The 27,650-nt window shown below is 41.3% G+C and overlaps 4 protein-coding genes, 1 long non-coding RNA gene and 1 pseudogene across 5 annotated transcripts in view; 2 read left to right on the top strand and 4 right to left on the bottom strand.

The window, feature by feature from the left end:
* The window catches only part of LOC135350196 (uncharacterized), a gene marked incomplete in the record, with an annotated part of 231,127 nt that overhangs the window by 156,702 nt on the left and 46,775 nt on the right, over positions 1–27,650 (bottom strand). The window contains 4 exon segments of the mRNA XM_064548964.1: positions 24,730–24,831; positions 25,220–25,471; positions 26,300–26,527; positions 27,363–27,566. Of these exon segments, the coding sequence (XP_064405034.1) occupies positions 24,730–24,831; positions 25,220–25,471; positions 26,300–26,527; positions 27,363–27,566 (786 nt within the window).
* On the bottom strand, positions 792–2,068 carry LOC135332608 (uncharacterized). The gene is made up of 3 exons (XM_064527729.1): positions 1,904–2,068; positions 1,518–1,621; positions 792–1,098 (listed from the first exon to the last, which is right to left on the bottom strand). Exons 1-3 carry the CDS (start codon positions 2,013–2,015, stop codon positions 988–990), a joined length of 327 nt encoding a protein of 108 aa, XP_064383799.1. The 5' UTR covers positions 2,016–2,068; the 3' UTR covers positions 792–987.
* On the bottom strand, positions 8,258–10,124 carry LOC135331872 (cilia- and flagella-associated protein 299-like; annotated as a pseudogene).
* Positions 10,307–12,132, top strand: LOC135331643 (uncharacterized). Its single transcript, XM_064526871.1, has 4 exons — positions 10,307–10,375; positions 10,488–10,597; positions 10,854–10,995; positions 11,355–12,132. The coding sequence occupies exons 3-4, from the start codon at positions 10,899–10,901 to the stop codon at positions 12,095–12,097; spliced, it is 840 nt and encodes a 279-aa protein (XP_064382941.1). The 5' UTR covers positions 10,307–10,375; positions 10,488–10,597; positions 10,854–10,898; the 3' UTR covers positions 12,098–12,132.
* Positions 12,367–18,958, top strand: LOC135343127 (neurotrypsin-like). The gene is made up of 8 exons (XM_064540097.1): positions 12,367–12,394; positions 15,226–15,403; positions 15,477–15,625; positions 15,682–15,871; positions 16,275–16,423; positions 17,467–17,653; positions 17,817–17,965; positions 18,050–18,958. The coding sequence occupies exons 1-8, from the start codon at positions 12,367–12,369 to the stop codon at positions 18,724–18,726; spliced, it is 1,707 nt and encodes a 568-aa protein (XP_064396167.1). The 3' UTR covers positions 18,727–18,958.
* LOC135333893 (uncharacterized) lies at positions 20,984–22,328 on the bottom strand. The gene is made up of 3 exons (XR_010394121.1): positions 22,234–22,328; positions 21,765–21,912; positions 20,984–21,183 (listed from the first exon to the last, which is right to left on the bottom strand). It is a non-coding gene; the product is annotated as an uncharacterized LOC135333893 (long non-coding RNA).

Here is a 27,650-nt window from a genome sequence, read left to right on the forward strand (position 1 = left end):
ACTGATCTATTTTTAGATACACAATTATAATTATTTGAGTGGGTGTTGATAATGATTCACAGCCACCAACACTATACAGTCTGCCCTAAGACCCCCAAGTTTTCAGTATTTGCAAGACAAGACAGGAAATACATACCACAAGTATTTTAATGGGTTCATAAGGATGACATCACAAAAACATTGTTTTAATGAAATTCATAATTATATAATGAGATTCATAATGATGACACCCTACAACTCTGTCAGATTGTAGTGAAGGGTGATTTTTTCTGAATTTCCAAAGCTCATAACACAGACCATTTACTGAACTAGAACCTGTTACTAGGAGATAAATTAGTTCAATATGGAATGTATTGACTCAGCAAGTTTGGACTGGATTGAGATAGTGTGAACAGCTTGCGCAAACTCTCAAAGTTAGCTCATTCTGAATAATCTCTGTGGTTGGTGGAACTCATGGCTGCATGTCTCCAGATGTGAATGGAACCAGAGACTGCCTAAAGTATCAACTAGTGCATCTGATGCATGTGCATGCTTAGCAGCAAGCTAGAAGGCTTGAAGTCATTCATGAAGTGTTCTATGCTATTGCCAAGTTGTGTATTTATTTCAAAGTTTGTGTAACTGCTTTGCAAACACCATTCATTTGTATGGCATTTACCTTGAATATGTTGTAATTTAGATCCTTTTGATTTGATCAACCAATTTTTAGCTTGCTACGTTGATGGTGAACAGCTTGCTCAAACTCTCGAACTTTCCGCAATCGTTTTCACAACTTAATGCCAGTTTGACCCAAATTCATATTTTAAAGTGTTTATCGTATGTTAAACTGTCTTCTTATTACATATTTCAACTTAGATAGCTCTAAAAACCTTTACTTTTATCAGAAACAAAGAAAAACTGTTCTCATTAATATATTCATGAGGCAACTTGTAGCACTTCCTGTCTTACAACATTTGGGGTCTTAGGGCAGACTGTATAAACAATAGCACATTAATGGTGGTGACCTAGGTAACTAGTAACTACACAGTTCTCTAGTGAGCAGCTCTTGAAATCCTCCAGCTCTTTGAAAGGACAGACATCCAGTTTAGCTCTCATATATACCTACAGTGGGAAAACAAGAGAGTCTCAAGTGGAATATTGTACTCTTGTGTGTGTGTGTGTGTGTGGGGGGGGAGTAGGTGGGTGGATATAAATATAAGGTGGGTGAATTTTTGTCCACCGTTCGTGTTACTAGCTCAAACGAAATGCTCACTTAAATATACAGCCAACCTCAAAGTCTCCATTATAGACCTGTGCTAGCAGGCCACCCTCTATAATACAGCCGGCCTCAAAGTCTCTATAGCATGTGTTTGGACCTGTGTTAGCAGGCCACCCTCTATAATACAGCCAGGTTAATGGGCCTCAAAGTCTCCATAGCATGTGTTTGGACCTGTGTTAGCAGGCCACCCTCTATAATACAGCCACTGTTGGTCTACCCACCACTATACATATACAGGGTATACTAATAGTAAGGTACTCACACAGACATTAGTGACATGGTTGGTGGTTCCTGTGATCCTGGACACCACCTCACACACTTGCCAGATACTGGGACGCAGCTCAGGGTCAGAGGTCAACAGGCAGCCTACAAGGGAGGGGGAGAATACACGTATCATTAGAGCAATACACTTAAGGATGGCAGAGTATCATAGTGTGTGTTCTTAAATAATTATAATTAGCTCTGAAAAAACAGGTCCAGTTCACAAAGAAAAAACCCCACTATTACAATAGTCTTAAACTAGATTTTATACGTATACCCAGTGCATGGTACTGACTATAAGATGTGTGTGTGTGTGTGTGTGTGTGTGAGGGGATGGAGGGTGTGAGGGGGTGGAGGGGGTGTGTGTGTGTGTGTGTGTACATGTACCTCTCAAGTTATGCAGCTGGGTCTTGTGCATGTGTATATAGGGAGAGTCTTCAGGAATGCTGTACTGAGCACTGACTATGGCTAGAGGGTTGTCACCAAATGGAGTATCCATGAAGCACAGCTTGAACAGTAGTACGCCCAGTGCCTGTGTGTGGGCAGGTGTGTGTTGTGTGAGGGTGTGATGATAATTATGGGTATTCAAATGACTACCACTTAACATGGTTCAGTAAACGTGATTCAAGGAAATTCTCCACTCATCCCCACATTCCACAGTCTTACACAGACAGACCACATTCACAAAATGCAAACCTTATTACAAAAAACATAAGTCAACCACTAGCTACAGTGTACACAGTGGGACCACCCATAAAGAGGAATTTCTCCCCTTTCAGCCTTGTTTCCCAGTAAACATAATCATTGCTCAGATCCTCCCCCTTTTCAGAGAGGTGTCACATTCCACCCCTTTCACAGTACACAAAGCAATTTGGTTGAATGTCATTGAAAGGTCATAATTAGTGAAAGGTCACCTCCAATAGTACTGCCACATGTCCATCCATACATGCATGGATAAATAATTACACCATACTCAGGGGCGTAGCTACCATTGTTTCCTGGTTGCCCAGAAACCCCCCCAGGAGCTGCTGAGAAAATTGGGCAGGGCTCCCTATAATTGAAATCATGCAGCCCTGCCCATCTTTTCACACGTGGCTGCAAATCAATAATCAGAGCAGCAACCGTGAAGCGTTTCACTTTGGCTTTGTCTAACTCTTCAATCTATGGTCTCAGCTAGTTAGTCTCAGCTAGCTAGCTACCTCAAACAAAGAAGACTAAGACTTAAGTTCTAGATCTAGTATCAATCCTGAATGCTCCAGTATTCTCAGACTCAGCTCTAAGCACAACTTTATTCAGGAAGTGTACAAGTTTAGAACAATCTCAGCCACATGAAACCTCTCAGGTAAATGACATTTAATTGTTGCTCAGCTAGACTAGCAATACACAATTGGCACCTGCATGCCTAGTATGTTACGTCTATAGCTAGCTAGCTTTTCACAAACATGTAAAAAAGTCATGAACAATAGTGAATAACAGTAGGTGTGCCCCAATCAAGAGGGTGTGGTACCGGAAGTGGGCGTGGCCACAAAAATTTCGCGGCGCTATCGCGCCGCTGATTTTTCTGCAGAAACCCCTGTCTCAAAAGTCTGGCTACGCTCCTGATACTGTAGTTTAAAATACAATGACAAATGAAACCTCTCAGCCCGTGCCAACTCAGCTAGCATATGGTTGCTCAATATTGACCTCCCTCCACCAAAGGTCTAATACATTGCTACAAGTCATCAACCATCTTTACCTGCACTTCCAGAGTTGAGCCAGCCTCCAGCTCATCAGTGTATGCATGGACTAACACACTAGAGCAATATCAGCAATCCCATCAAACTGCAGTCTGAAGGTGTACTCCATGCAGTGTGTAGTTGCCCTCATGCAGGGGTAGGCTGTAGAGTGGTCCCAGCTGGCAGTCCATCCACCAATATCACATTGATACTGCCCTTGTCATGAGTACACCAGTACAGCCTCTGGACCATAGATGAGAGGAGGGAAGTTAGCTGTATAGGTAAAGTTGACATGCAGTTAGCAATTGCAATAAGTATATACCCAAGTGGACTAAGTGGTGGTTTTAGAGGGCAGTACCTTGACCTTGTATAAGCCCTTATACCTGCACATACTCTTTCCTCAGATCAGGACATGAATTCTTGTGTACCATTGGGTACATTGCTAAACCTCACATGAACAATCTCCTACAACTGAGATAAGCTAATTGCAAACCACATTAGTTATTATACACGTACTTGTATTATAGCCGACAATAACACACATAATTATACGTATCTTCACAGCCCAACACTGCGTATACACTCTACGTATATGGAACAGATAACGAACATGCAAGCCTCTTATCAAACTTTATATTTCTCACAAGTTATGATGCAGGATGATGCTGCCCACCCGGGGTACCTGTGTAGGGCTGAGGAATTGATGGACACAATAAAGACAATAGACTACCATCATGCACGCAGGTACACTACCACCCACTCCACTCATCACACACCACCCACTACATTAGTAATGTATGAGTACGCAATGGGGGACCATACATTACAACAAAGGGAGCTAGAGAGCTAGTCCATAGATAAAGTATCTGGGTCCACTCAATAAGACCTGACACTACTCACCCTAGCATTGTCCAGCTCCCTCTGCAGACTAGCCACCATATCCACCAACATTAATCAGGACTGCAATGCATGATCCTCCATCGTTCGCGCTCTAGCCTCGAGACCAGCCGTTTGTTAAAAGGAAAGGTTGATCTAGAGGCTACTCGGTTAACAAGAAGCTGCAACTGAAGTGATCCCGTACCCAACAACAATGGTAAAGGGTCACTAAACTAGAAAGCTGAAATGAAATTTTGCCAAAAAAGTATAAAAATAGAAGGTGATGGTATATATATAATAGTTAGATACTGTTTAGGAGGTATCTATGGGAATTATAAGCCCAAAGGCCTGCTGTAGTATTCTCATTGTTTTTTATAATACAATCTACAAAAAACATGTTTGAAAAAAACAAAAATTAATAATGAATGGTTGTTGTGAACATGAAAATTGCAGGTTTATATGAGAATTTACAGGTTAATATGGGAAATATAAACCCTGTACTGACCAATCAGATTGCTGGATTCTGGGCTACTAGTAACTAAACATGTATACACACACAGGACACAGAGCATTATAATAGTCAGTACTTCAAGTATAGTCAACACAGAGTCAGTTCTTTACTTGACATTCTTGCATGCTTCTTTACTTGACATCAGTTCTTTATTCGTGCCTTTCAAGTAGCTCCAGTATCTGTATGAAAGCATGAGCACAGCACAATAAACTAGAGCCTTATAAGCAAAACATTGCAATAAAACACTGTGTGCAATGAAAATAGGGATCAGATTTATGAATATTCCAGTAATAATCTGTTTAAAAACATGAGTGCATGATTTAGGAGCCCTCAGGGCTAGTAGAACCATCAAGTACTTAGAATGCTGTATACTATTATTGCATGGCACAACTGCATGACGAGCAAGCTCACAAAGTTAATAAGGTAACTCACATGTATCCTTGACACAGGCCTTGTGAATGCTGCGAACTGCCTCTCCGTCCTCAATCTCTGAGGCAATCTCCACTAATCGACCGTAAGTAGCTGTTGAATTCAATGGATTGAATTGGAGAATATTTTTACTCTTCCACTTCTTTAGAGCAGCGAGGAATTTCCCTGGAATACCAACAAATGTGTGATCGATAGCACCAATCTCAGCATCACTGAGGCCCAGCCTGTGCTTGTATCTGTCATAGCCAGCAATCTCGGTAGACAACTGGAGAAGAGCATCATCCGAGCACTCACTACTCAACTGAGCTGCAGTCGCTGTCACTATCGTCTTATGTGGTTGAACTGTACAGATCAAAATACATTACATTATTTCCAATGACATGCAACGGCACGTAGTGGCAATACTCTGAAATGTACACCAAATACTTTATCACTGTCACATGAGACCCCATACACAATACAACTGTCAAGGCTATAATTGAAGATTGCTTCAATTTAGATTGCTATACTTGTACAATAATTATGTCGTGAATAATTATAGTGATCACATTAATTCCCAAGTTGTTCCCTTAATTAGCTTATTACCAATGCGTATGATTTAATTAGATCTCACTTTTCATTGGCTAACTAGAGCTATGTGTACAGAGGACTTCTGCCAACCAACCTGAAATCCTCTGTACATGTATATGTAGAGAAGTACATTTGTATCCTCAAGCAAACTATAGTTTGGGCAGAATATTGGCAGTACATGGAATGGAATGCTGTGGTGAACCCATACAAATGTTATTATTGCTTTCACTTCATTTGAAATGCAAATCTTAATTATTAAGTCACCACTAGCTATTTGCATTGTCCTAATACAAATCTATTTTGTAGCTCTTTATCAAAATATGTGTTTAAATTAGCGATAAGTCAACCACTAGCTACAGTGCACACAGTGGGACCACACTATAGGCTCTGTACACTAGCTACAGTGCACACAGTGGGACCACACTATAGGCTCTGTACACTATAGCTACAGTGTACACAGTGGGACCACACTATAGGCTCTGTACACTAGCTACAGTGCACACAGTGAGACCACACTATAGGCTCTGTACACTAGTCTACAGTGCACACAGTGGGACCACACTATAGGCTCTGTACACCAGCTACAGTGCACACAGTGGGACCACACTATAGGCTCTGTACACTAGCTACAGTGCACACAGTGGGACCACACTATAGGCTCTGTATGTACTAGCTACAGTGTACACAGTGGGACCACACTATAGGCTCTATACACCAGCTACAGTGCACACAGTGGGACCACACTATAGGCTCTGTACACAAGCTACAGTGGGACCACACTATAGGCTCTGTACACTAGCTACAGTGCACACAGTGGGACCACACTATAGGCTCCGTACACCAGCTACAGTGCACACAGTGGGACCACACTATAGGCTCTGTACACTAGCTACAGTGTACACAGTGGGACCACACTATAGGCTCTATACACCAGCTACAGTGCACACAGTGGGACCACACTATAGGCTCTGTACACTAGCTACAGTGCACACAGTGGGACCACACTATAGGCTCTGTACACCAGCGCTAGCTACAGTGCACACAGTGGGACCACACTATAGGCTCTGTACACTAGTCTACACACTGCATGTCAATTAGAGCAGCATTTCTGCAAACAAGGTGAAAATGGTTTTTAGTGGAACAGCTGTCTACCCCTGGGCCCATACACGCAGACATTCTACTTTCAAAGGACTATAGAATATTTGCATATACACTAAATTGGAATTCCATGTAGTGGGACAAGACAACAGTCTGGCTACCGATCAAAATTATCTCCGTAAAAATACAATTATTGGGGTCACAGATGTCACAGCTGAGTGGAGAGTGGAGTGGGAGGGCTAGCTGGATGAATGTGAGGGATGATGGGATCATTGTGACAGGGCAATGGACCGCTACTAAACCCTAGTTATCAGTCAACAGCTGGAGCTTTATTTCCTACAATGCATAGCGGGAAATTTTTGCTGGTGCAATTTGGCTCCAGAGCCCTCAGCAGAAAGTTACGTGGGTTCTAATATTCGCGGTTCAATGCCAGGAAACCACACCCACCAATAGCATTGCATGTAAAATACCGGTGCATGGGAGTTTATCCCAGTTTTAAATGCTCTGCCCTCGAAAAACGACGAAAATTTCCCGCTATACGGTACTTGTTATCAATACCCCATTTTTAATAATACATGTGCAATGTATGCTAGCTGTGACAGGGCAATGGACCGCTACTAAACCCCAGTGATCAGTCAACAGCTGGAGCTTTATTAATAATTATTATTATAATGAAGTTGATTGTTTCCCAGATGCTTGTTATCAATAATTATCCCGTCTTTGCTATATACAAAAGTACAGCTAGCATACATGTACATGTACATGTAGGTCCTAGGTGTGTTTTTTTACATCAAAATCAGTACAGCTTAATTGCTTTTTTAGTATTTATTTGTATGCTAGCTGTACGTTTGGATCGACGTCAAATGATATTTCGGTCTCCCTTATTCCATTAAATAATGTGTGAAAAATTGATTAACTATTATAGTGTGGGAAGTAGGGAGGAGGCACAGTGTACTATAATAATGCTTTTCTAACTCCCTAAAAATTCTATTCACAAATTTTGAGACAGTTTGCTCAATATAATCTCAAAAGCCCAATGCTATGTCAACAGTTTATAACAAGAGAGCACAGTTAGCATACAAACAGCGTCAAATACAACAAATACAAGTTTTGCTGTTTTGGATGCTTCCATTAGAGGGAGTGTTAGCAAACGTGCTGTACAAAGTTCATTCTAATCTTCACTGTCAGCTTTGAATCTGAGGCCTCAATTCACTTATTAGTTCTACTGCACGCTATAGCTGTACCTTAATTTGTAATTATTTCCCCCCACACACACACAGCACACCCACACACACACCCACACACACATACACACACCCCACACACACACACCCCACACAGCCTGTACCTTTGGGTCAACGTTAATAATCTTTCTGTCTCGTTTATTCTTAAACAGCAGACCTGAGGCATTGTCTGCAATCACCTGTGTGTGCGTGCGTGGGGGGTGTGTGTGTGCGAGTTATATCAAACAAATACAAACAAAGTGTCCGTGTACAATAATCATGTCAACTAATTATGTACGACGAGACCAAAGGGAGCAACTGTATAATTGAGTAGTGGTATGGCGCCCTACAGACTAGGAGGGCACTCACTACTGTAGTGTTCCAAACACACGTTATAGGCTATCAAACTTCGCTGTGAAAACAAATTATGTTCTGAAAAAACACCCACTTTAATTATTAAAGCCCACGCTTTTTTTTATAATTTGTGCTCGTTGATATAAGGACACCATAATATTATTGTAGCAATACCAAACAGCTGCTAATAAAATAATTAGCTTTTTGAAATTGGACGTTCCCAACACAAGTTATAGCCCTTCAAAGAAAAACTACGAAAACATGACGACATGTAATTAATACATATTTTGGCAACCACCTCTTATATATTATACCCACGTACTTCATATTTCTCACACGTACCTGATAATTAGGAGTGGAGTTGGATGAGGAGAAGTTAGTGTCCCAGTTATAGAAGCTCAAGTCACTGTGTCTAGGGAGCAGCTTCTTCCGTGACGAGAATATGGGGTCAAAATCATCCACCTACAATTATCATGTACATGTATAATACTGCATAGCAAGTTTTCGTATCAAACGAAAATTAAAACTAGGGAATTATTCTACTGCAAGAGATTCAATGCGTCACTATCCTGAGCTGTTGAGCTGTACTTAAAATACTAAATGGGAAGTTACGAAAATTACCCGCTATACGGCAGTTAGATCATTGGGGTGAGGTGTAATTTTATGTCATAAATACAGTACATGTTAGGACCTCGTTTATTATTGGTAGTACCTTGAGTCGATGTGCGTAGTCAATGTATCCTGATATCTCCTGACCCTTGGCATTCCTGTCCCGAATAAATATAATTGACTGTGTGTGTGGGTGGAGGTGTGTGTGTGTGGAGGTGGTGGTGGTGTGTGTGTGTGTGTGTGTGTGAGGGGGGATTGCTTATCATGTATTAAGAAGACTTACTGAAATTTTCCCGTTTCTGTTAGTCTCTTCCCTCTGAGCCAGCCCCTCCAGGAACACTGATCCTTGCAGGTCCTTCCCAGCACTGCACAACACTCTGTACCATGGGGGACACACTAGGTCAGCACAACACTCTGTACCATGGGGGGGGGGGGACACTAGGTCAGCACAACACTCTGTACCATGGGGGACACACTAGGTCAGCAGCGATAAATGCAATCACATACTTACAATCAGTTCAGATTCTTTTGCAATCGCATATACAAACAAGTCTTGTACAGTTTGTAGCTAAGAATCATTGACAGTATACCTGAATTGTCCATAATAATTATTAGCAAAAGGGAGCGTTAATGTGACAAATACACACTCACCCCCCACACACCTCAGCTGGTCTCGACGTGCTAGCTTACTGGCTCAGCCGCTTCTTTCCTGAGCTCAAAGTCTTCTCTCTTGAGCACTTCCCCTGATCCACGATATCCTAGCTCCACTAGCTGACATGCTAGTTCTTCGTCCTGTGTGTGTGTGTGTGTGTGTGTGTGTGGAGTGTGGTGTGTGAGTGTGGTGTGAGTGTGGGTGGGTGGGTGTGTGTGTGTGTGTGTGTGAGGAGTGGAATGCAAACCACCAACTACGTAATACCGTAAAAATTACAAGCCACTGCAGATGTGTTTCTACTCGATATTTCGTAATAAGTGTGTGGGGGTTGAAGAACCGTCGCCCCCCACAGTCAATCAACCCTACCCCCCCCACCTCAAGCAATAACCTCACCTCCAGGTAGAACAGATCAGTTGGTGTTATTTGAGAGTCCAGGTAATCCTCATACGTGGCATACTCGGTGACTATAGTATCTGCAGCGCTGTTACTAGCTTCCTCACCAGCAGCCGCCATCTTTATGTTCAGAAAGCTGGCGGTGTCATAGCATGCAGTGGTAAGGTTAGCCTCGACCCCAGGCCGATCCGTCTCCAATTGAAAGGTTAGCCTCTATCCCAGGCCGATCCGTCTCCAATTGAACGCGTATTTTTCACCTTCGTTCTATTAAAAAAAAATCGGCCTGGGACCGATGCTGCTACGGTAAGGTGTGTGTTTGTATCGGGTAAAGATCGGCAGCTTAATAATTGCATTATTTACGTCCACTAACAACTAGTACTGCAGTGCTCCTGCTCTGTATCGTGGCTTCCCTGTTTAGCACAAGCACTGGTATATAATAATAAAAAGTGTTGTGTCTGATATTATTCTGGAGCTGTAATGCATTCAATTTATATGCAACGTTACAATGTTCGATAACAAACGTGTTTTTTTTGTACTGCAGGTAGCGATGACAACTATGTGTGGCTTCTCGGAGAGGACTCAGGTTACCATGACAACTACGATACTATCTACTCGTCATGTGACACAACTAGCATCGTAGCACTGACAAAGGTACGTCAGCTTGACTATTATTATTATAATTTATATAAATCACCCAAACCCTAACTCATTACTAATATTTTAAATATACTCTTTAATATTAAATTTTGATAGGCCTTTCAAAGAGCTACAAAATGCATTCTTTAGAATTGTAATTGGACAATTCTAACTCAAGTTATATTGACCATTAAAGACCAAAGAAAAATATTATGTCTAGAAAATAATTGGAAACCGTATGTATGACTAATTATTGTTCCCTTCATCTCAGGACAGACTACATGTTGACTACTACACTGCTGTGGAACAGCTGAGAATGATTAGATTCAACTTCCCTCTAGCGGTTGATTTTGTGGTCACTCGAATGATTAACGAGGAACAACAGGACGAAGTGTTTGTGGCCGTGCATGAAGGTACGTGTGTGGGTGTGTGTGAGGTGTAGAGTGTGAGTGTGTGTGTGTGGGTGGGTGGGTGTAAATAGACTAAAGTCATGGCTGTTCAAGCTTTATTTAACACTGATAGGTCCCCTGTAATTTGATAGTAGAGTTTAGATTTTGTAAAAGCCATTCTCTAAATTTACTAACGGAACTGAAGTTATGACCGTTCAAAGATGCATGCCTATATAATATTATAGTACGCTGTGATCTCCCACAAGTGGAGCATGTGTGTGTAGTACTGTCCCTACAATGCTCACACTAATTATTGTTGACCTCCCTAAATACACACTATCAATCCACCCACTCCACACTCCCCACCACCCACACACACACAGGTTATATGAGCATCAACAGATTTGGCAACTTCACGATCTTCCCCATCTCCATGGGCAAATCCTCCAGCCTCATCATGATCTCCAACCTTGCTTGTACCACTCCCGCCCACACCACACACATACTCTGTGTCAATGTAATCAAAGGAACGCAAAAAATATGCAAGGACGATATTCCACCTGGTTCCCATGGTTACTCGGACGTCTGCCCACGTTTGCAACTTGTTTATATAGTGACATCGGATCAAAAGACGATTTTTAAATTCAACGTTAGCGATGATTGTCTTGTATTGATATCTAAGAAGTCTGGAAATGACTACGGTAGTGTCATGTGGTTTTCTTATAATAATGGTTCGACATTATTTCTGAGTAATGGACTGGCTTTGAATGCTGTTGAACTAGAGGCTGCTGGAACATTGGGTGGGGAAGATGTCGGCACTGTACGCTATAGCTCTTTGTCACAACTATACAGTCAGGCAAGCCAGCTGGGAGGATCTCGCAAACTACTGACATGGCCTATCATGACCATACAAAATGATGTCATGAATAAAGTATTCTATTTCAAGTGGTCGGATTTATCTAGTAATGGTACAGAGACTATTCCAAGCCCGAATGGCTACAGTATCGTCCGTCCAATCAGCTTGCAGTATTGTCAGATGGACTTTGCATATGCTTTAGTTACATACAAGAGGGAAAAGGACAATTCCCTTAGAACAGGTGTCGCTTATATTAAGTCTTATTTTTGAATTTTGCTATTAATTTTAATGTTGCTATAATTATGTACGTATGATTATAATAAATAATTATTAGTTATTGCCCAGCCAGAGTGCAACATGCCATATTATGTTGCCGAGGGCATTATGTCATCCAGTGCAATATATGGCATGTTGCACGAGGGCGCCTGCAATAACCCCAATGACGTTAAACTCGTTTGACTATAATTATAAGTCGTAATAAAAGACATGTGTTTTGAAGGAATTTAGTGTATTCATTAGTTTGTGAATTTCATGACCAGATGTACGTGGCCTTAATCTGTACTGGAAGTGAGCGTCATTAGTAGTATCACTATATTGTGCATTACTGAGATCTATTAGCTCGGAATTAAGTTGCAAATATCTCAATGACTCGTGTGTATATACCTGAAATACATACTGGTTACACCATAATAAATTATTTTATGCAGCATTTACTTCCTCTTCATCATCTGACGTCTCGATTGGTCTTGGAGTGGCCTTTCCTTTCATCATTATCTTTGTAGTTGTGACTGTCATCTCGTTTATCTTTGGTTTAATAAGGAAAGGGATTTGCCTGGTTGGCCTTGCAGCACGCTTCACATGCAGGACTCCCATAACCGTAGTCACTAACACTGCTGCGGTGACAGATGTAACCGTTGCAAATAAACAAGATGCCTGCCCACCAACTTAGAAGTGATTGTTAACTAAAACTTTAGACGGAGTACCTGAAAGAATATTGAACACTTGACAATTGTATAGTGATAGCAAATTAGTATCATGTATAATATCTAGATCTAGTTGATGTTTCATGCATAATTATAGCTTAATTTTCTCGCTATTTTCGGTGTTCTGATTTTGATATACACATGGTATATCTGGTATATCTGGTAGAAATGTCGACTGTAGAATGCCAATAGTTACATTAATTGATACAAAACTGCTAAGCATGTACATGTTATCTGCATGGATGCCGGTAATTTTTAACACGTATATGCAGCCTCGATTTCAGGCTGATTAAGTTGGCATATTCTGAAAGAAATACGCAAACAAGATGCAGGCAAAAGCTTTATGTTTTTGGTAAACAGTGCATTGAGACTAGCCTCCTTTGCAGCCTCTCCTTTTTCTGTTCTTTGTCACAGAAGAGAAATATTGGAGGAACAAAGAAAGAAAGAAGGAAGCAACTAAGAAAAAGAGAGCCTGCCTTGCTAAGTCGCGTGATCCCCTACTGACGTAGACAAATTTTAACGAGCGTGGGCGAGAGAAAACCTCAATAACTGTCCTCCCACACAGTACTTGGAGCGCATTTACCAGGAACATAATCTGTTATGAACAGTACAGTACAGTGCAGTAGAGTCAGCCTTTGTGAGACCTTTAGTCAGTAGAGGAAGTATGAAAGACTAGAGTAGAGTAGACTATACTGCTGTAATAATTATATCTACTAATCAAGTGGGTCTGTTCTGAACTCAGGAAAAAAAACTGAGCTAAATTTAGATATTAATAGTCTCTTTAGTCTTTACTAGGTAAGCCCTGGTCTACGATGTTGATTCTGGCTTACTATCTACGATGCTAACAGCTTTTATTTAGAGTTTGTAATGCGTAGGCATGCTGTAGCTTTTGCTCTGTCAGGCTCCGCCCAGCTAGTGATTGCCCACGTTCATTTTCACTCGTCTACCACTCGTCTACCGTCACGCGACTTAGCAAGGCAGGCTCTCCTTTTTCTTAGTTGCTTCCTTCTTTCTTTCTTTGTTCCTCCAATATTTCTCTTCTGTGACAAAGAACAGAAAAAGGAGAGGCTGCGAAGGAGGCTAATAGTTAGCTGGCAGTATGCGGCCTGGAATCGAGGATATAATTATAATTTTAACGCGCATGTGCAGTAATTGCATGTGACTAGGTCTTCATGTATAAAAGTAGTGAATGTAGCCTAGAGACTTTCATACTGAATTGCAAGAAGCAGATGAATTGCTTACTGTAGAAATCAGTCACTGTCCTGAGCCTGGTTTGGGCTGTTGGAGGTGAGCTGGCTATGCCTCTGGCATTACATATGTATCATAATTATAATGAAAGTAAAATATAATTATTTCCCTTCTAATAATAATAATTATACTTCTATATATACTCTGTTATTAAATGTTTCTACTCTGTATGATCGATGATTGTTTCTGCATAGAGTTGGTTAGACATGTAGGTAGGAATTCGGTGAGCGAGAATCAACGTTTTCTGTTAATAATTATTCTACTGCATGGTATTGTTGCTGTCCTGTTATGTTTGTGTCATTGCTATAATTATGTATCGCGAGTAATTTTCGTATAGACTTCGTATTCTACAGCTCAAGATAGTGATGTAGAACTGAGAATAATTTTCCATTTTAAATTTCGTATGACACTTTACAATACAAAAATACGCACCATGCGAAAGTAACTCGCTTAGCTAAAATAAAACAAAAGTGTTGTATAGCAGTTAGTAATGTCAATGAAGCTACTTATATTTATTTCAGCAGTTAAAACTTGAAAAGGCTTCTGATGTACTAACATAATTATTTATCAATATATATACATGCAGGAACATACACATTCCATTAGTTTCCTATATTAATAAAGCTATTGATTCCATGCTTTTCCTCTGAGTAATTGTAAGCTACCACAGTTATGTAGGTAGCATGTTTTTCAGTAATGGTGTGAGGGGGGAATAACTGACTGATTAATAAAGCTATTGATTCCATGCTTTTCCTCTGAGTAATTGTAAGCTACCACAGTTATATATGTAGGTAGCATGTTTTTCAGTAATGGTGTGAGGGGGGAATAACTGACTGATTAATAAAGCTATTGATTTCATGCTTTTCCTCTGAGTAATTGTAAGCTACCACAGTTATGTAGGTATCATGTTTTTCAGTAATGGTGTGAGGGGGGAATAACTGACTGGCCTACTCATAATTAACTCACACCTTTCGTCCCTAATTGTTAGTTACCACAGTTATGTGGGGAATACTGACTGGCCACTATTATGAGCCAATATCAGCTGCACACTGACTAATAAGACATAATTATAACAAGCCAGCTGTGAGCTAGAGAATCAGAGACATCAATTAATATTTTATGGATTCTAGCCGTGAGTGGTAATAATTCTTCATTTCGTGCCCTCAGGACAATTGAGTGGAGATGTGAGGCTGATAGATTCGTCTGGTTCAACAGATACCAAAATTGGCAGACTGGAGGTCTATTACAATGGACAATGGGGGACAGTGTTCGGTATAAATGATGCAAGAGTGGCTTGTCGTCAATTAGGTTTCCTAGGTTACATAGGCTATGGGGTCGTACGAAAGTAAGTATACCAATCATGGTTTGTGAATTTAGTTGATTTTAACTTGTATCACTCACCGATATTTTTACGATAGTGCCCTAACAGTGTCAGCATCCACACTGATATGGTTGGACGAGCTTGGTTGCTTTGGATCTGAAACTAGACTAGATGACTGCCCACACAATTCTATTGGAATTCATAATTGTGATCGTTCTGACGATGTGGGATTAGTGTGTGCAATAAGTGAGTGATGTTATACACTTTCAATATAATTATATATAATATAATTATTACTTTAGATGAAGATTTGAGACATGTGAATAGTTCTGGCACCACTGGGTTAGGTCCCGATGTTCGACTGGAGTTGTTTTATAACGGACAATGGGGGACAGTGTGTGACGATAGCTTCAGTCCAAACGATGCAAGGGTGGCTTGCCGTCAGCTGGGGTACGATGACTATGCTAATTATGGACGAGTAGGAACATTAGGGTGAGTGCAGGGCCGTAAACAGTGGGGGGCAGCCTCCCTAGCTGTCATTCTAGATCTATAGCTTTCAACAGAATTACTGATGTGCACATGCATAGTGCATATATTGAATGATGTAGTGTTGAAGCATGGGTGCTGGAGTACCTTCTTAGCTCAAGCTGCCTTTCCTTAGTTGCTCCATGAATAGCTAAGTTGGTGCCAGAGCAAGTTACAAGTTGCCATGCATGAACACTATTATGCTCAGAAATAATGGCTGACATTTTTTTAAAGTAACCATTTTCAGCTGTTATTTTTCCATCCCTGCAAACCCAAATTATCTATGGGAGTTGTCACTGCAATTAATTATAGATGTGATTTCTATAATAATAGTGCAATTGTGTTTTATTGCGATCATTTCCCCCTATAGTTTCTCCCAATCATCATCAACCACTCGGACATGGCTAGACGAGCTTCGTTGCTTAGGAAACGAGACCAAACTCATTAATTGTCCTGCTAACACTATCGGAGTTGAAGATTGCACCCACACACAAGATGTGGCCTTATTCTGTATTTTGGGTAAGTTAAATAGATGAGTACGAATATGGTGCCACATTGCTACAGTTTAATTTGCAAGTATAATGCGTAGCCAGAATCGTATTCTTTTAATGTACATATAATTATACACATCATGGTACAAGTATACCTAGAATAATGTTTTGCAAGTAACTAACATATGTGAATTTTGTGAGGGTTGATCAATTCGCAACAATAAAATCGCAAAACCTAAGTAAATGCAAACGATCCTTGCCAAATCACAGATCGCAAAGAGTCAAATTTTCTGCTGATTTAGCTCATTTGCAAAGGTTTTTCATCCGCAAAATATTCTAGTAATACGGTACATGCATGTAAATGTATCATAATTATACAGCCATGCACAATAATTCAGTAGCCACCTTGACATGTATTCATTGTCAGAGGGAGACCTGAGGCTGGTAGACAATTCAGGCCGAACAGGAGGCTCCTCTGGCAGACTGGAGGTCTATAACAGTGGACAATGGGGGACAGTGTGTGATGATAGCTTCTAATCAGTCCAAATGATGCAAAAGTGGCTTGTCGTCAGCTGGAGTACGCAGACTATACTCAGTATGGACAAGTATAGGAACATTAGGGTGAGTGTCACTGTATTTAAAGTGATTTCAGTTATAATAATTATTATTATTGCAATTGTGTTTTATTGTGATCATTTCCCCCTATAGTTTCTCCCAATCATCATCAACCACTCGGACATGGCTGGACGAGCTTCGTTGCTTAGGAACTGAGAGCAGACTCATCGATTGTCCTGCTAACCCTATCGGAGTGGAAGATTGCACCCACACACAAGATGTGGCCCTGTTCTGTATTTCGGGTAAGTTAAATAGATGAGTACGAATTAATAGTGCCACATTGCTGCAGTTCAATTTTCTTTTTTTAAGTAATGCATGACAGACAGCATAGCTATAGAATCGTAATGTATACATATACACATCACATCACATCACAGTGCAATTATAAGTAAATGTATAATTTATAACAAGTTAATAGCCCGACATGTTAAATATTCGCTGTATTCATTGTATCAGATGGAGACCTGAGGCTGATAGACAACTCAGGCCGAACAGGAGGCTCCTCTGGCAGACTGGAGGTCTATTACAGTGGACAATGGGGGACAGTGTGTGATGATAGCTTCAGTCCAAACGATGCAAGAGTGGCTTGTCGTCAACTAGGATTCTCAACCTACACTCGATACGGAGCAGTTAGAACGCTAGGGTGAGTCAGTGTGTAAACTCATCATTGAGTTAACTATAATTATCTTACTAACTTGCCATTTGGTTCATCCATGCATGATGTATTATATACTTTATTGTGTACACTTCAATTAAATTTTAAGCTTGTACAATATTTGTGGATAATTATTTCCCCCTGTCTATAGTTTCTCCCAACCTTCATCAACCACTCGGATATGGTTGGATCAACTTCGTTGCTCAGGAACTGAGAGCAGACTCATTAATTGTCCTGCTAACACTATCGGAGTGGAAGATTGCACTCATTCAGAAGATGTGGCCCTGGTGTGCGGTGCAGGTAACAGTCAATGAGACCTGCTATATATAATTATAGCTCTGAATATTCTTGCAGCTTATAAATTACTATTCCATTACTTTGCAGCTACTTCCCCTTCTTCCCCTTTTTCCCCGTCCTCAACTCCAACTACATCCTCCAACATAACATCGATCAGCACAGGAGTGACTATTCCTATTATCGTTGTCGTTGTGATCCTTTTTATTTTCCTGTTCTGTGTTTTCACAAACCGGAGGAGACGCCATGTTGGTCGCCCAGCAACCAGAGCTCCTATAGTCGCTAATGTTAAATCAACAACTGTTATCATCGCCAAGTCAACTGCACCAGCAGCAAAAGCACAAGATACGGCCTACCCTATGCAATCCAAACCCCAATATTCAAACCAGGCCCCCCCTCAGAATATGTATCCGCCTCAATCAGCAGCCCCCTACACCACTGGACAGCAACAACCCCCAGCCCCCTACACCACTGGACAGCAACCCCCAGCCCCCTACACCACTGGACAGCAACAACCCCCAGCCCCCTACTCCACTGGACAGCAACAACCCCCAGCCCCATACACCACTGGACAGCAACCCCCAGCCCCCTACACCACTGGACAGCAACAACCCCCAGCCCCCTACTCCACTGGACAGCAACCCCCAGCCCCCTACTCTACTGGACAGCAACCCGCTGCTCTGTACCCTGCGTACCCCACCGGACAACCACCCCCTGCTCCGTACTTGTCTGCATGGGGAGGAGCCCCTCCAGCATATCCAGGATGATTATGGGGACCTACTATGCATGCAGTACATGTATATTAACTGAAAGTAGTGAACTTTTAATAAGAGACATTGCAAATTGCAATTGACTGTATATAGCTGTTAGTGATAGCAAACTTCTATTATTTTTAAGTTTAGACAATGAGAATTTTGTTCCTCATTTTTTCACAAATTATTTTCAAAAGCAAACTCTTCGGCTGATTTTAATGAATGTATATACAGCGCGTATTATGGTTTTAGCCAATAAACAATCGATTTCACACAATTTAAATGACATGTGCCATCGTAATAATACAAAATACTACTGTTCACACAAATAGAAATAATGTTCCCTATAATTATATTATTGCAACGAGTACTTGCACACCACGCCCTCATCGAGCATATGCAGTATAATAGTCTTACTGCCTAACAACGTACACGACCCAAATGTAGTTGCTATGGAGCTATAGCATGGCCGGCCAACTGCACACAAACTTGGATGCTTGGTTCATAATAAACAGGGACAATATATTCTGTAGGAGGAAGGGAGGTTACTAGTGTAAACATGACAGTATAATATTATACGCGGGAGGAAGGGAGGTTACTAGTGTAAGCATGACAGTACGCGGGAGGAAGGGAGGTTACTAGTGTAAGCATGACAGTACGCGGGAGGAAGAGAGGTTACTAGTGTAAGCATGACAGTACGCGGGAGGAAGGGAGGTTACTAGTGTAAGCATGACAGTACGAGGGAGGAAGGGAGGTTACTAGTGTAAGCATGACAGTACGCGGGAGGAAGGGAGGTTACTAGTGTAAGCATGACAGTACGCGGGAGGAAGGGAGGTTACTAGTGTAAGCATGACAGTACGCGGGAGGAAGGGAGGTTACTAGTGTAAGCATGACAGTACGCGGGAGGAAGGGAGATTACTATTTGGACCAACAAACATAGATAATTAAGATTGCTTATACCTCCTCATTCTTCCAATCCTCCCCCCGTGTACCATTTGCTCGGACATCTGTTTAATATAGACTGTATCCTTCCCACACAAAAACTACTTAACACACAAGCATGTTAGATCTTTACTTCTGTTGCAGTCGGCCACATTTACATTTGTGCTGTTACTGGGGCTTTGGAGCAAGAGGTAGATGGTCAGGACTCCGGCATGCGCACATCTATATAATAACTTTCGTTTCTAAAGTTGTCGGCTGTATTGGTGCACTGGTCGGGACTCCGACTTAACTGGGACTCCAGTTACTGGCTAGGACTCTAGCTTGCGCAGAAGGTCAAGACTCCAGCTATTTTTTGTTTACCTATTTTTTTACTTAATTAGTTTAATCATCACAGATAAAGAGAGGGAGCGAGAGATCTAGTGTTTATTTAATACCTATTTCTTGAGGTTTGCGGAAAGTAATTTGCTTTCCGGCAATGCCTATATCTTTCGTTTCCAAAGTTCTCAGTAATAATACTGTATACAGTAGACTTGTTCTATATCTGGGACTCCAGCCTGCACTTAGCTCATGGGACTCCATGCAGTTACCGTGTACTGGCTGGGACTCCAGCTCACGCAATTTGATACCGTGTACTGGCTAGGAACTCATACCTGGGACGCCAGTTAAAGGTCAGGACGCCAGTTAAAGGTCAGGACGCCAGCTGAACTCCTTTTTTACTTTTAGTTGGACATCTAGAAACTATGTGTATTGCCAGCTCACGCAAATGTAGGAAAACAAGTATATAGCTGTTATACCTAATAAAGCAATTAATCCCTTCCCGGCCCTTTTGATACAATGCCTTGCCATCACTCGTAAATGTATTTTTTTATTGTTGTGAAGTCCTATTGCTACAATGGTCCAACTAGGTAGATGGTTCAAGTATTGTTAAGGAAGTGCAAGCTATTAATTATTATTATAAGCAGCAGAATTCTTACACCGACAGTAAAACTTAAGGTTTGTCTTTCTGGTGATTATAGACATGCAAAGCTATGCATAGCAGACTATATGCAAGCAAAGTCAGCAGCCCTGCCCTTAGCCTCGAGGGGCTGGAGTCGAGGCTACCTGCCCTCAAATGTGTTTGTTTGGTAAAGATCATTAATCACACAGATGAATAATAATTATGATAAATAATGTTTATTATAGCAACAAAGAAAGAGTCAATGACTTTTATGAGCAAAATGCATAATTATGGATTCGCTAGTTAAAGGTTAGCCTCGATTCAAGGCCGATTAAAATACGTATTTTAATCGGCCTTGAATCGAGGCTAGTTAAAGGTGAATTAGTCATTGCATGTGAGGGGGCGTTATCCCAACTCGTACTTCTTGTCCAGTACGGCGTACGCCTACAGAGTATTGTGGAGCAGCTGGTCATAATATCTCAGATCCTTCACAGAGGGAGGGAGTTTGGGAATGGTGGCCAACTTTGTTATAAATGTTCTGAGTTTGCAGCTTAGCTCTTGGTGAAACCCCCTCCTCATATGTTAGCTGATATCTGTACAATAATTATGAACAGTGATACGATCTTGTTAAAGTACCGTATATAGTGGGTTATTTTCGTACGGTAGGAATTTTCGTATCTTTCGTATTGAAAAGCATTATACGAAAATTGAAATTGCAATACATTCAACGTCACTATCTTGAGCTGAGTGTACGAATATAAAATACGAATGGGTATATAGTCTGTACGAAAATTTTGCACCAACAAAAATTACCTGCTATACGATATGCAGCATAATTATAATTATGGATCTAATTTCAACGATTTTGAAAGCTTAGAAAGAGACCTTTCAAATGGTGCCATCAAAGTTCAGATAAAAGTATTTGCCAATTTTCCCATAACATGGATAATAATAGCCCATGGGTCCAAGGGAGAAAAATGACAAATTATGGCCCCGACTAATAAAAATGTTGATATTGATACTCGAGTTACGGCTGTTTAGATATAATGTTCAACTACTAAAATAGTCTATATAATACTATTCAACCATAATTTTAGATATTCCTAACTCAAGTTATGGACCATCACAATAATTAAGATAGCTACTAAAGCACTCCCTCCACACACACACTCACTTTAGGCACAAACAGAAGATGATTTTTTCTCGTCATCAAACAAGAAATGGGAATGGAAGTCAGTGAGGCGGTCCTCATCCGTGGGAAACTTCTGTTCCCTTGTGAAGACATTATTCTGACACAGCTTCTCTACACGTGTGTGTTGAAACTGTGTGTGGGGGAGCATGTTTATAAGATGCTCAACAATGGGAGATATTAATATTGAGTTGAATCAAAAGCTTGTAATAAGTAAATAGTGCATTCTGTAGCTATTGGAGAGGACTATATATCACACGCCTGACAACTACACCACCACAATAATTATTACCTCACATTATACTTTAATCTAAACACACTATTTGATAGCTCTTTCAAAGAGCTACAAAATGCATTCTTTAGAATTGTATAGGACAATCTCAACTCAAGTTATTGCCAATCAAAGATAGCTTCTGAAATAGTAATGTCTCGTATAATTATTTCATTAAATCACCTTTCCCCTGAGCTCAATGTCTGGTTCTAGACTGAGTGTTAGTAGTCGCTGATCAATATTCTGTTCAGCGCTGGATATCTGACCACCGATAACTGTACGAGGAAAATAAATAGAGATGATTGATACTAGGTGCATGCAGAATACAATGGCTGGTAGATCTAGACCTTTCTGTACAGCTAGGATGCTGTACTCGTGGTAGCTCTTTATGACAGGAGAGACTTGTATTGTTGAGGTAGCAGCGCCGTGCTCGCAAGTACTAGCGCTAGTGCAAGTACTTTGTTAGCCTCGAGACCAGGCCTTGTATATTTTAATCGCGGCCTGGATTCGAGGCTTTGTTACCACATGGCCAGTGGGTAAGGATCCTCAAACAAATATCACAACCAAAACCAAACAAACAACAAAAGGGTCACTAAACTAGAAAGCTTGAACTGAAATAAATTCCCTGATATGCATTGGGGGAAATCCCCAAAACAAAATAATATGCATTCCAACTGAAGGTAAACAAAAACAAATTAATTATTCTATTGCTGTGTATCTATTGAGTCAGTGTTGGGGTCAGAGTTCATTGGTTGCCTAGATGACTCTAACGGTATAATAGGTGAAGGGAAACGATAATTTGCTGGAGCAGGTGAAAATGGAAACATTGGGAAGGACACGGGATTCAAATTAAATCGTGATGACTGTCCCAGCATTGAGTTGTGTGAAGAAGGTCCAGTGAAATGGTTGGGGAGTGGTGTATTGAATGAACCACCCCCGGGTACAAAGGTCGATTGCCCTGTGCTCATTAAACCAGTAGCTGAGGGGTACATGTGTTGAGGGTACGCTTGTGATCCGTGAGTGGGCGGGGCTGACTGCATGGATTCCACTTGTTGACGAAGAGAAGATATTGTATTCCAGAGTGGTGTCAAGAGTGGTGTCAAGTCACTAATAGAGAGTGGAGCAGTAGAGCTTTGTGCTGTTTGTGATTGAGTATTGGGACCATTGCTGTCTTGAGATACATTGCTTTGATCATGTGACACTCCACTCGTATCATGTGATCTGTCCCCCTCCTGAGTGGTAGTATTAGTATTCGTTTGTACTCCTTTTTTCTTTCGTGGGTTAGTTTTGTTCTTGGATTTCTGAGCGTGTCCAGTTGAGGTCTTGTCAGAACTACAGAAATCTTTCCAACTGCCGTACACCAGAGGAGATTCAACAAAGCTCTCGGCCAGTCCGGAGGTGACAAACTTCCTGTAGGTGTGGCGTGAGCGACTGGGCGTGTCATGTGACGTGGTAGAGGAGTCATGTGATTTGCTTGAATCTCTGTGCACTAGTACGACAATGTCAAATCCTAACAGAGACAGTTGGTCAACCTGTGTGTGTGTGTGTGTGTGTGTGTGTGTGTGTGTGTGTGTGTGTGGGTGTGTTCGCTCCCTACCCCAGGGAAAACTACTTCTATAATAATGGCTGTTTTGGAAAATTCAGACCTTTCCAAGCCCCCACAACTTCAATTTGGAAACTTTTTTGGGGGATTGCTAGGTAGTAGTTGGAGCATGCAAAGACTGTATACGTACCCTAGGTTGTTCTAGCTATAAGGACAGAAACATCATAAAGTGAAAAACTGTACCTACTTCCTATATAGTGGTATAGCTTGTGTCATAATAATTATAGCCTCAAGTATCAACCAGAAGTGAAATCTCACACTGACAGTAAGACAATCATTTGTCTCTTTTTGTGTCTAAATCCCCCGTGTATAGTGATTAAACCCCGGATAGTTTTCGAGGTGCTAAGTGTTACCTATCCATTTCTCTCTTCTATCTATGGATAAACTACCACCTTAAGGCTGTACAATACAATATTACTGTGACTGGTACTAATACAGTATAAAGTGTGTACTGTATAGTGACCTTTTTCTGTAGTATCTGCAGTAGGTTTGAAGGGTTTTTCACAATATCCTGGTCAGGTTTGGCCCTGCTCTTAGTGGAAGGAGGGAACTCGTGCTCACATTCGGGACATTTCTTGCAGCGGATGTGACAGCTCTCCTCACAGTTAGGACACTTTCTCTGAGTCACTGGCTGGGTACCTGTGTGGACATGTGTGTGTGGGCGTGTGAGTGTGTGTATATATGTGTGTGTGTGTGTGTGTGTGTGGGTGGGTGTGCGTGTGTGGGCATATAAATGGTAGAGATGAATTAAGATGTACGTGCACATGGGATAAATAAATAATAGTCACTTTTTCGTTTCTTTGTTGGTGGTGGTCCATTCTCGACACTCCTGGAGTCAGTGTCTCCAGTCACAGCAGCTGTATAGAGAGAGTAGCTATATTGGACCACACTGTGTACTCATGATCATAGTGAGCTTACATTGTTGTGGTAGAGACTTGAGGTAGTCAGCAATTTCAGTGCGACCCATCTGTGTAGCAAGGTCAAGAGGAGTCTCGTCATTATAGTCAGTTACACCTGAACAAGAGTGGGTGTAGAAACAAAGGTATAACACTGCATGGTGGTTGTGTTGTACTCACTGATATCACAGTTGGCCTTCTCCACCAAGTACCACACCATATCTTTGTGTCCCTGGCAGCATGCAATGTGGAGAGGGGTCTGGTTGTCATAATTCGTCACATCTGCACATAACACACCATACGCTATTAGACACACAATCAAAACACTAATAGTTATAATTATACACAGTCTAATCAACAAAATTAAGTCCCATGCAGGGACACTACTTGCAGGTTGTGTTATACGCTATGTAGCTTGTCATTAATAATTATGGACTTTGAGCTTTCGATCTCGATCCTTTTTAGACACTCAAAGTCGATTATTTCCCACTATCTTTTACCATTCTGTTCTGCATGTTGTATAAATTGTGACAGTAATAGTCTGCTAGTAATGTAGCTTGTAGCTTCATTACCATAATTATGCATAAAGCTTTGGTACCCGCGGTTTCAACAAGTATTGAACACATACTAAAAGAGGCCATTTAAAAGCACAATAGATTATCACACTCACTGGGGTCAACTTTGTGTTGCTCAACCAGTTCTTTCACCACATTCAGGTTGCCATGTTCACATACTGCACACAGTAACCTGGCTTTGTCCTCATCATCACCACAGCCACGGCTCATCAGGTAGAGGGCAACATCCACACAATCATCAAAATCATAAACATCCACACAATTATCAACTTCATATTCAAACAAATTCTTATACAAATTCTCTATAGCTTTTTCCAGTGGTGACCGTCCCTCATCATTCCTCGCATCTGTACATTACACACAGTCAAAAACAATAGTTATCAGGGTGTTTGGGGGAAGGTTAGGGCATGCAGCGTCTGATGTTGTACTAATAATGATGATGATGTCATAATTATATCTGATGGTAATGATATCTGATGGTAATGATGACATTATTCTATGAGGGGGAAGGTTCACCCCCCGCCTTTATTAGACGTAAACCAGGGCTGCATCCAGGATTTTAGATCAGGGGGGGGGCGTTTTGGGCAATTTAAAAATGTAGGAGGGGTGAAGTCATCAGAATTATAGCAGTACAAATGAATCTGCCAGAATCTAGGGTGGGCAAATTACCCCCTCGCCCCCCCCCCTCAATGCAGCCCTGTAAACTCTTGGTTAGCTACATACACATTGAATAGGACTGTGTCTAATCAACTGGGAAGAATCGAAAACGAACGATACTAAGTACCATCAAGGACGTATGAAGAGAAGAGGGCATGCAACAGCTTACGAGCAAAAACTGTAAGTGGGCGGTGGAAATTAATGAAGTGATATCTAAAAATAGAGATTTGTGTAAAGTACATGTGCAGACAATAAATACATTGAGTGCAGTTTTTGCTCGCACGTTGGACAAATAGTAAGTTGAATGCCCTCTTCTCTTCATACGCCCTTGATACCATGGATACGGTATGGTTGTGTTACACCATGAAGTAGCGAACACATACCGTATAGCGGGTAATTTTCGTGGGGTAAAATATTTTCTTTATTTTCGTGGGCAAGCTGACCTACATGAATTTTTTACACCACGAAATTACTCGCTATACGGTATTCAAAGAGGGCACATTAAATCATTTACTCACTCTTGGGGTCAACTTTGTGTAGCTCAACCAGTTCCTTCACCGCATCCAGGTCGCCACAGCAACACGCTGCACAGAGTAACTTGGCTTTGTCCTTATCACCACATGCACAGCCACGGCTCATCAGGTAGAGGGAAACATCCACACAACAAGCATTTAGTCTATAATCAGCAGTATACAGACCTCCCAGAGCATTGTCCAGTGGTGACTGTCCCACATCATCCCTCACATCTGTACAATACACACAGTCAAACACAATAGTTATCAGGGTGTTTGGGGGAAGGTTAGGGCATGCAGCGTCTGATGTTGTACTAATAATGATGATGATGTCATAATTATATCTGATGGTAATGATATCTGATGGTAATGATGACATTATTCTATGAGGGGAAGGTTCACCCCCCGCCTCTATTAGACGTAAACCAGGGCTGCATCCAGGATTTTAGATCAGGTGGGGGGGGGGGGGGCGTTTTTGGCAATTTAAAAATGTAGGAGGGGTGAAGTCATCAGAATTATAGCAGTACAAATGAATCTGCCAGAATCTAGGGGGGGCAAATTACCCCCTCGCCCCCCCCCCTCAATGCAGCCCTGTAAACTCTTGGTTAGCTACATACACATTGAATAGGACTGTGTCTAATCAACTGGGAAGAATCGAAAACGAACGATACTAAGTACCATCAAGGGCGTATGAAGAGAAGAGGGCATGCAACAGCTTGCGAGCAAAAACTGTAAGTGGGCGGTGGAAATTAGTGAAGTGACATCTAAAAATAGAGATTTGTGTAAAGTACATGTGCAGATAATAAATAGATTGAATGCAGTTTTTGCTCGCACGTTGGACAAATAGTAATTTGAATGCCCTCTTCTCTTCATACGCCCTTGATACCATGGATACGGTATGGTTGTGTTACACCATGAAGTAGTGAACACATACCATATAGCGGTTAATTTTCGCGGGGTAAAATGTTTTCTTTATTTTCGTGGGCAAGCTGACCTACATGAATTTTTTACACCACGAAATTACTCGCTATACGGTATTCAAAGAGGGCACATTAAATCATTTACTCACTCTTGGGGTCAACTTTGTGTAGCTCAACCAGTTTCTGCACCACATCCAGGTTGCCATCGTCACATGCTGCACACAGAAACTCGGCTTTGTCCTCATCACTACCACAGCCACGGCTCATCAGGTAGAGGGCAACATCCTCACGTCTATACAACCAAGAATCCATAGCTATGTCCAGTGGTGACTGTCCCTCATCATCCCTCACATCTGTACATTACACACAATAAATACACGGAAACTGATTAAACAGGACTGTGTCTAGGAAAGACAAACAGTAGAAGAGGCTATGGG

This window comes from Halichondria panicea, chromosome 1, assembly GCF_963675165.1.
Source record: "Halichondria panicea chromosome 1, odHalPani1.1, whole genome shotgun sequence".
NCBI lineage: Eukaryota > Metazoa > Porifera > Demospongiae > Suberitida > Halichondriidae > Halichondria > Halichondria panicea.

Bases quoted from the DNA above. Each gene is read 5' to 3' on its own strand.
- LOC135331643 (XM_064526871.1), top strand. From the start codon at position 10,899: ATGATTAGATTCAACTTCCCTCTAGCGGTTGATTTTGTGGTCACTCGA. The intron at 10,996-11,354 runs GTACGTGTGTGG...ACACACACACAG, and splicing joins GTTTGTGGCCGTGCATGAAG to GTTATATGAGCATCAACAGA.
- LOC135343127 (XM_064540097.1), top strand. From the start codon at position 12,367: ATGTACGTGGCCTTAATCTGTACTGGAA. The intron at 15,404-15,476 runs GTAAGTATACCA...TTTTTACGATAG, and splicing joins GGCTATGGGGTCGTACGAAA to TGCCCTAACAGTGTCAGCAT. The intron at 16,424-17,466 runs GTAAGTTAAATA...TCATTGTATCAG, and splicing joins GGCCTTATTCTGTATTTTGG to ATGGAGACCTGAGGCTGATA.
- LOC135332608 (XM_064527729.1), bottom strand. From the start codon at position 2,015: ATGGATACTCCATTTGGTGACAACCCTCTAGCCATAGTCAGTGCTCAG. The intron at 1,622-1,903 runs GTACATGTACAC...CCTCCCTTGTAG, and splicing joins CCAGCTGCATAACTTGAGAG to GCTGCCTGTTGACCTCTGAC. The intron at 1,099-1,517 runs GTGAGTACCTTA...TTCCCACTGTAG, and splicing joins ACCATGTCACTAATGTCTGT to GTATATATGAGAGCTAAACT.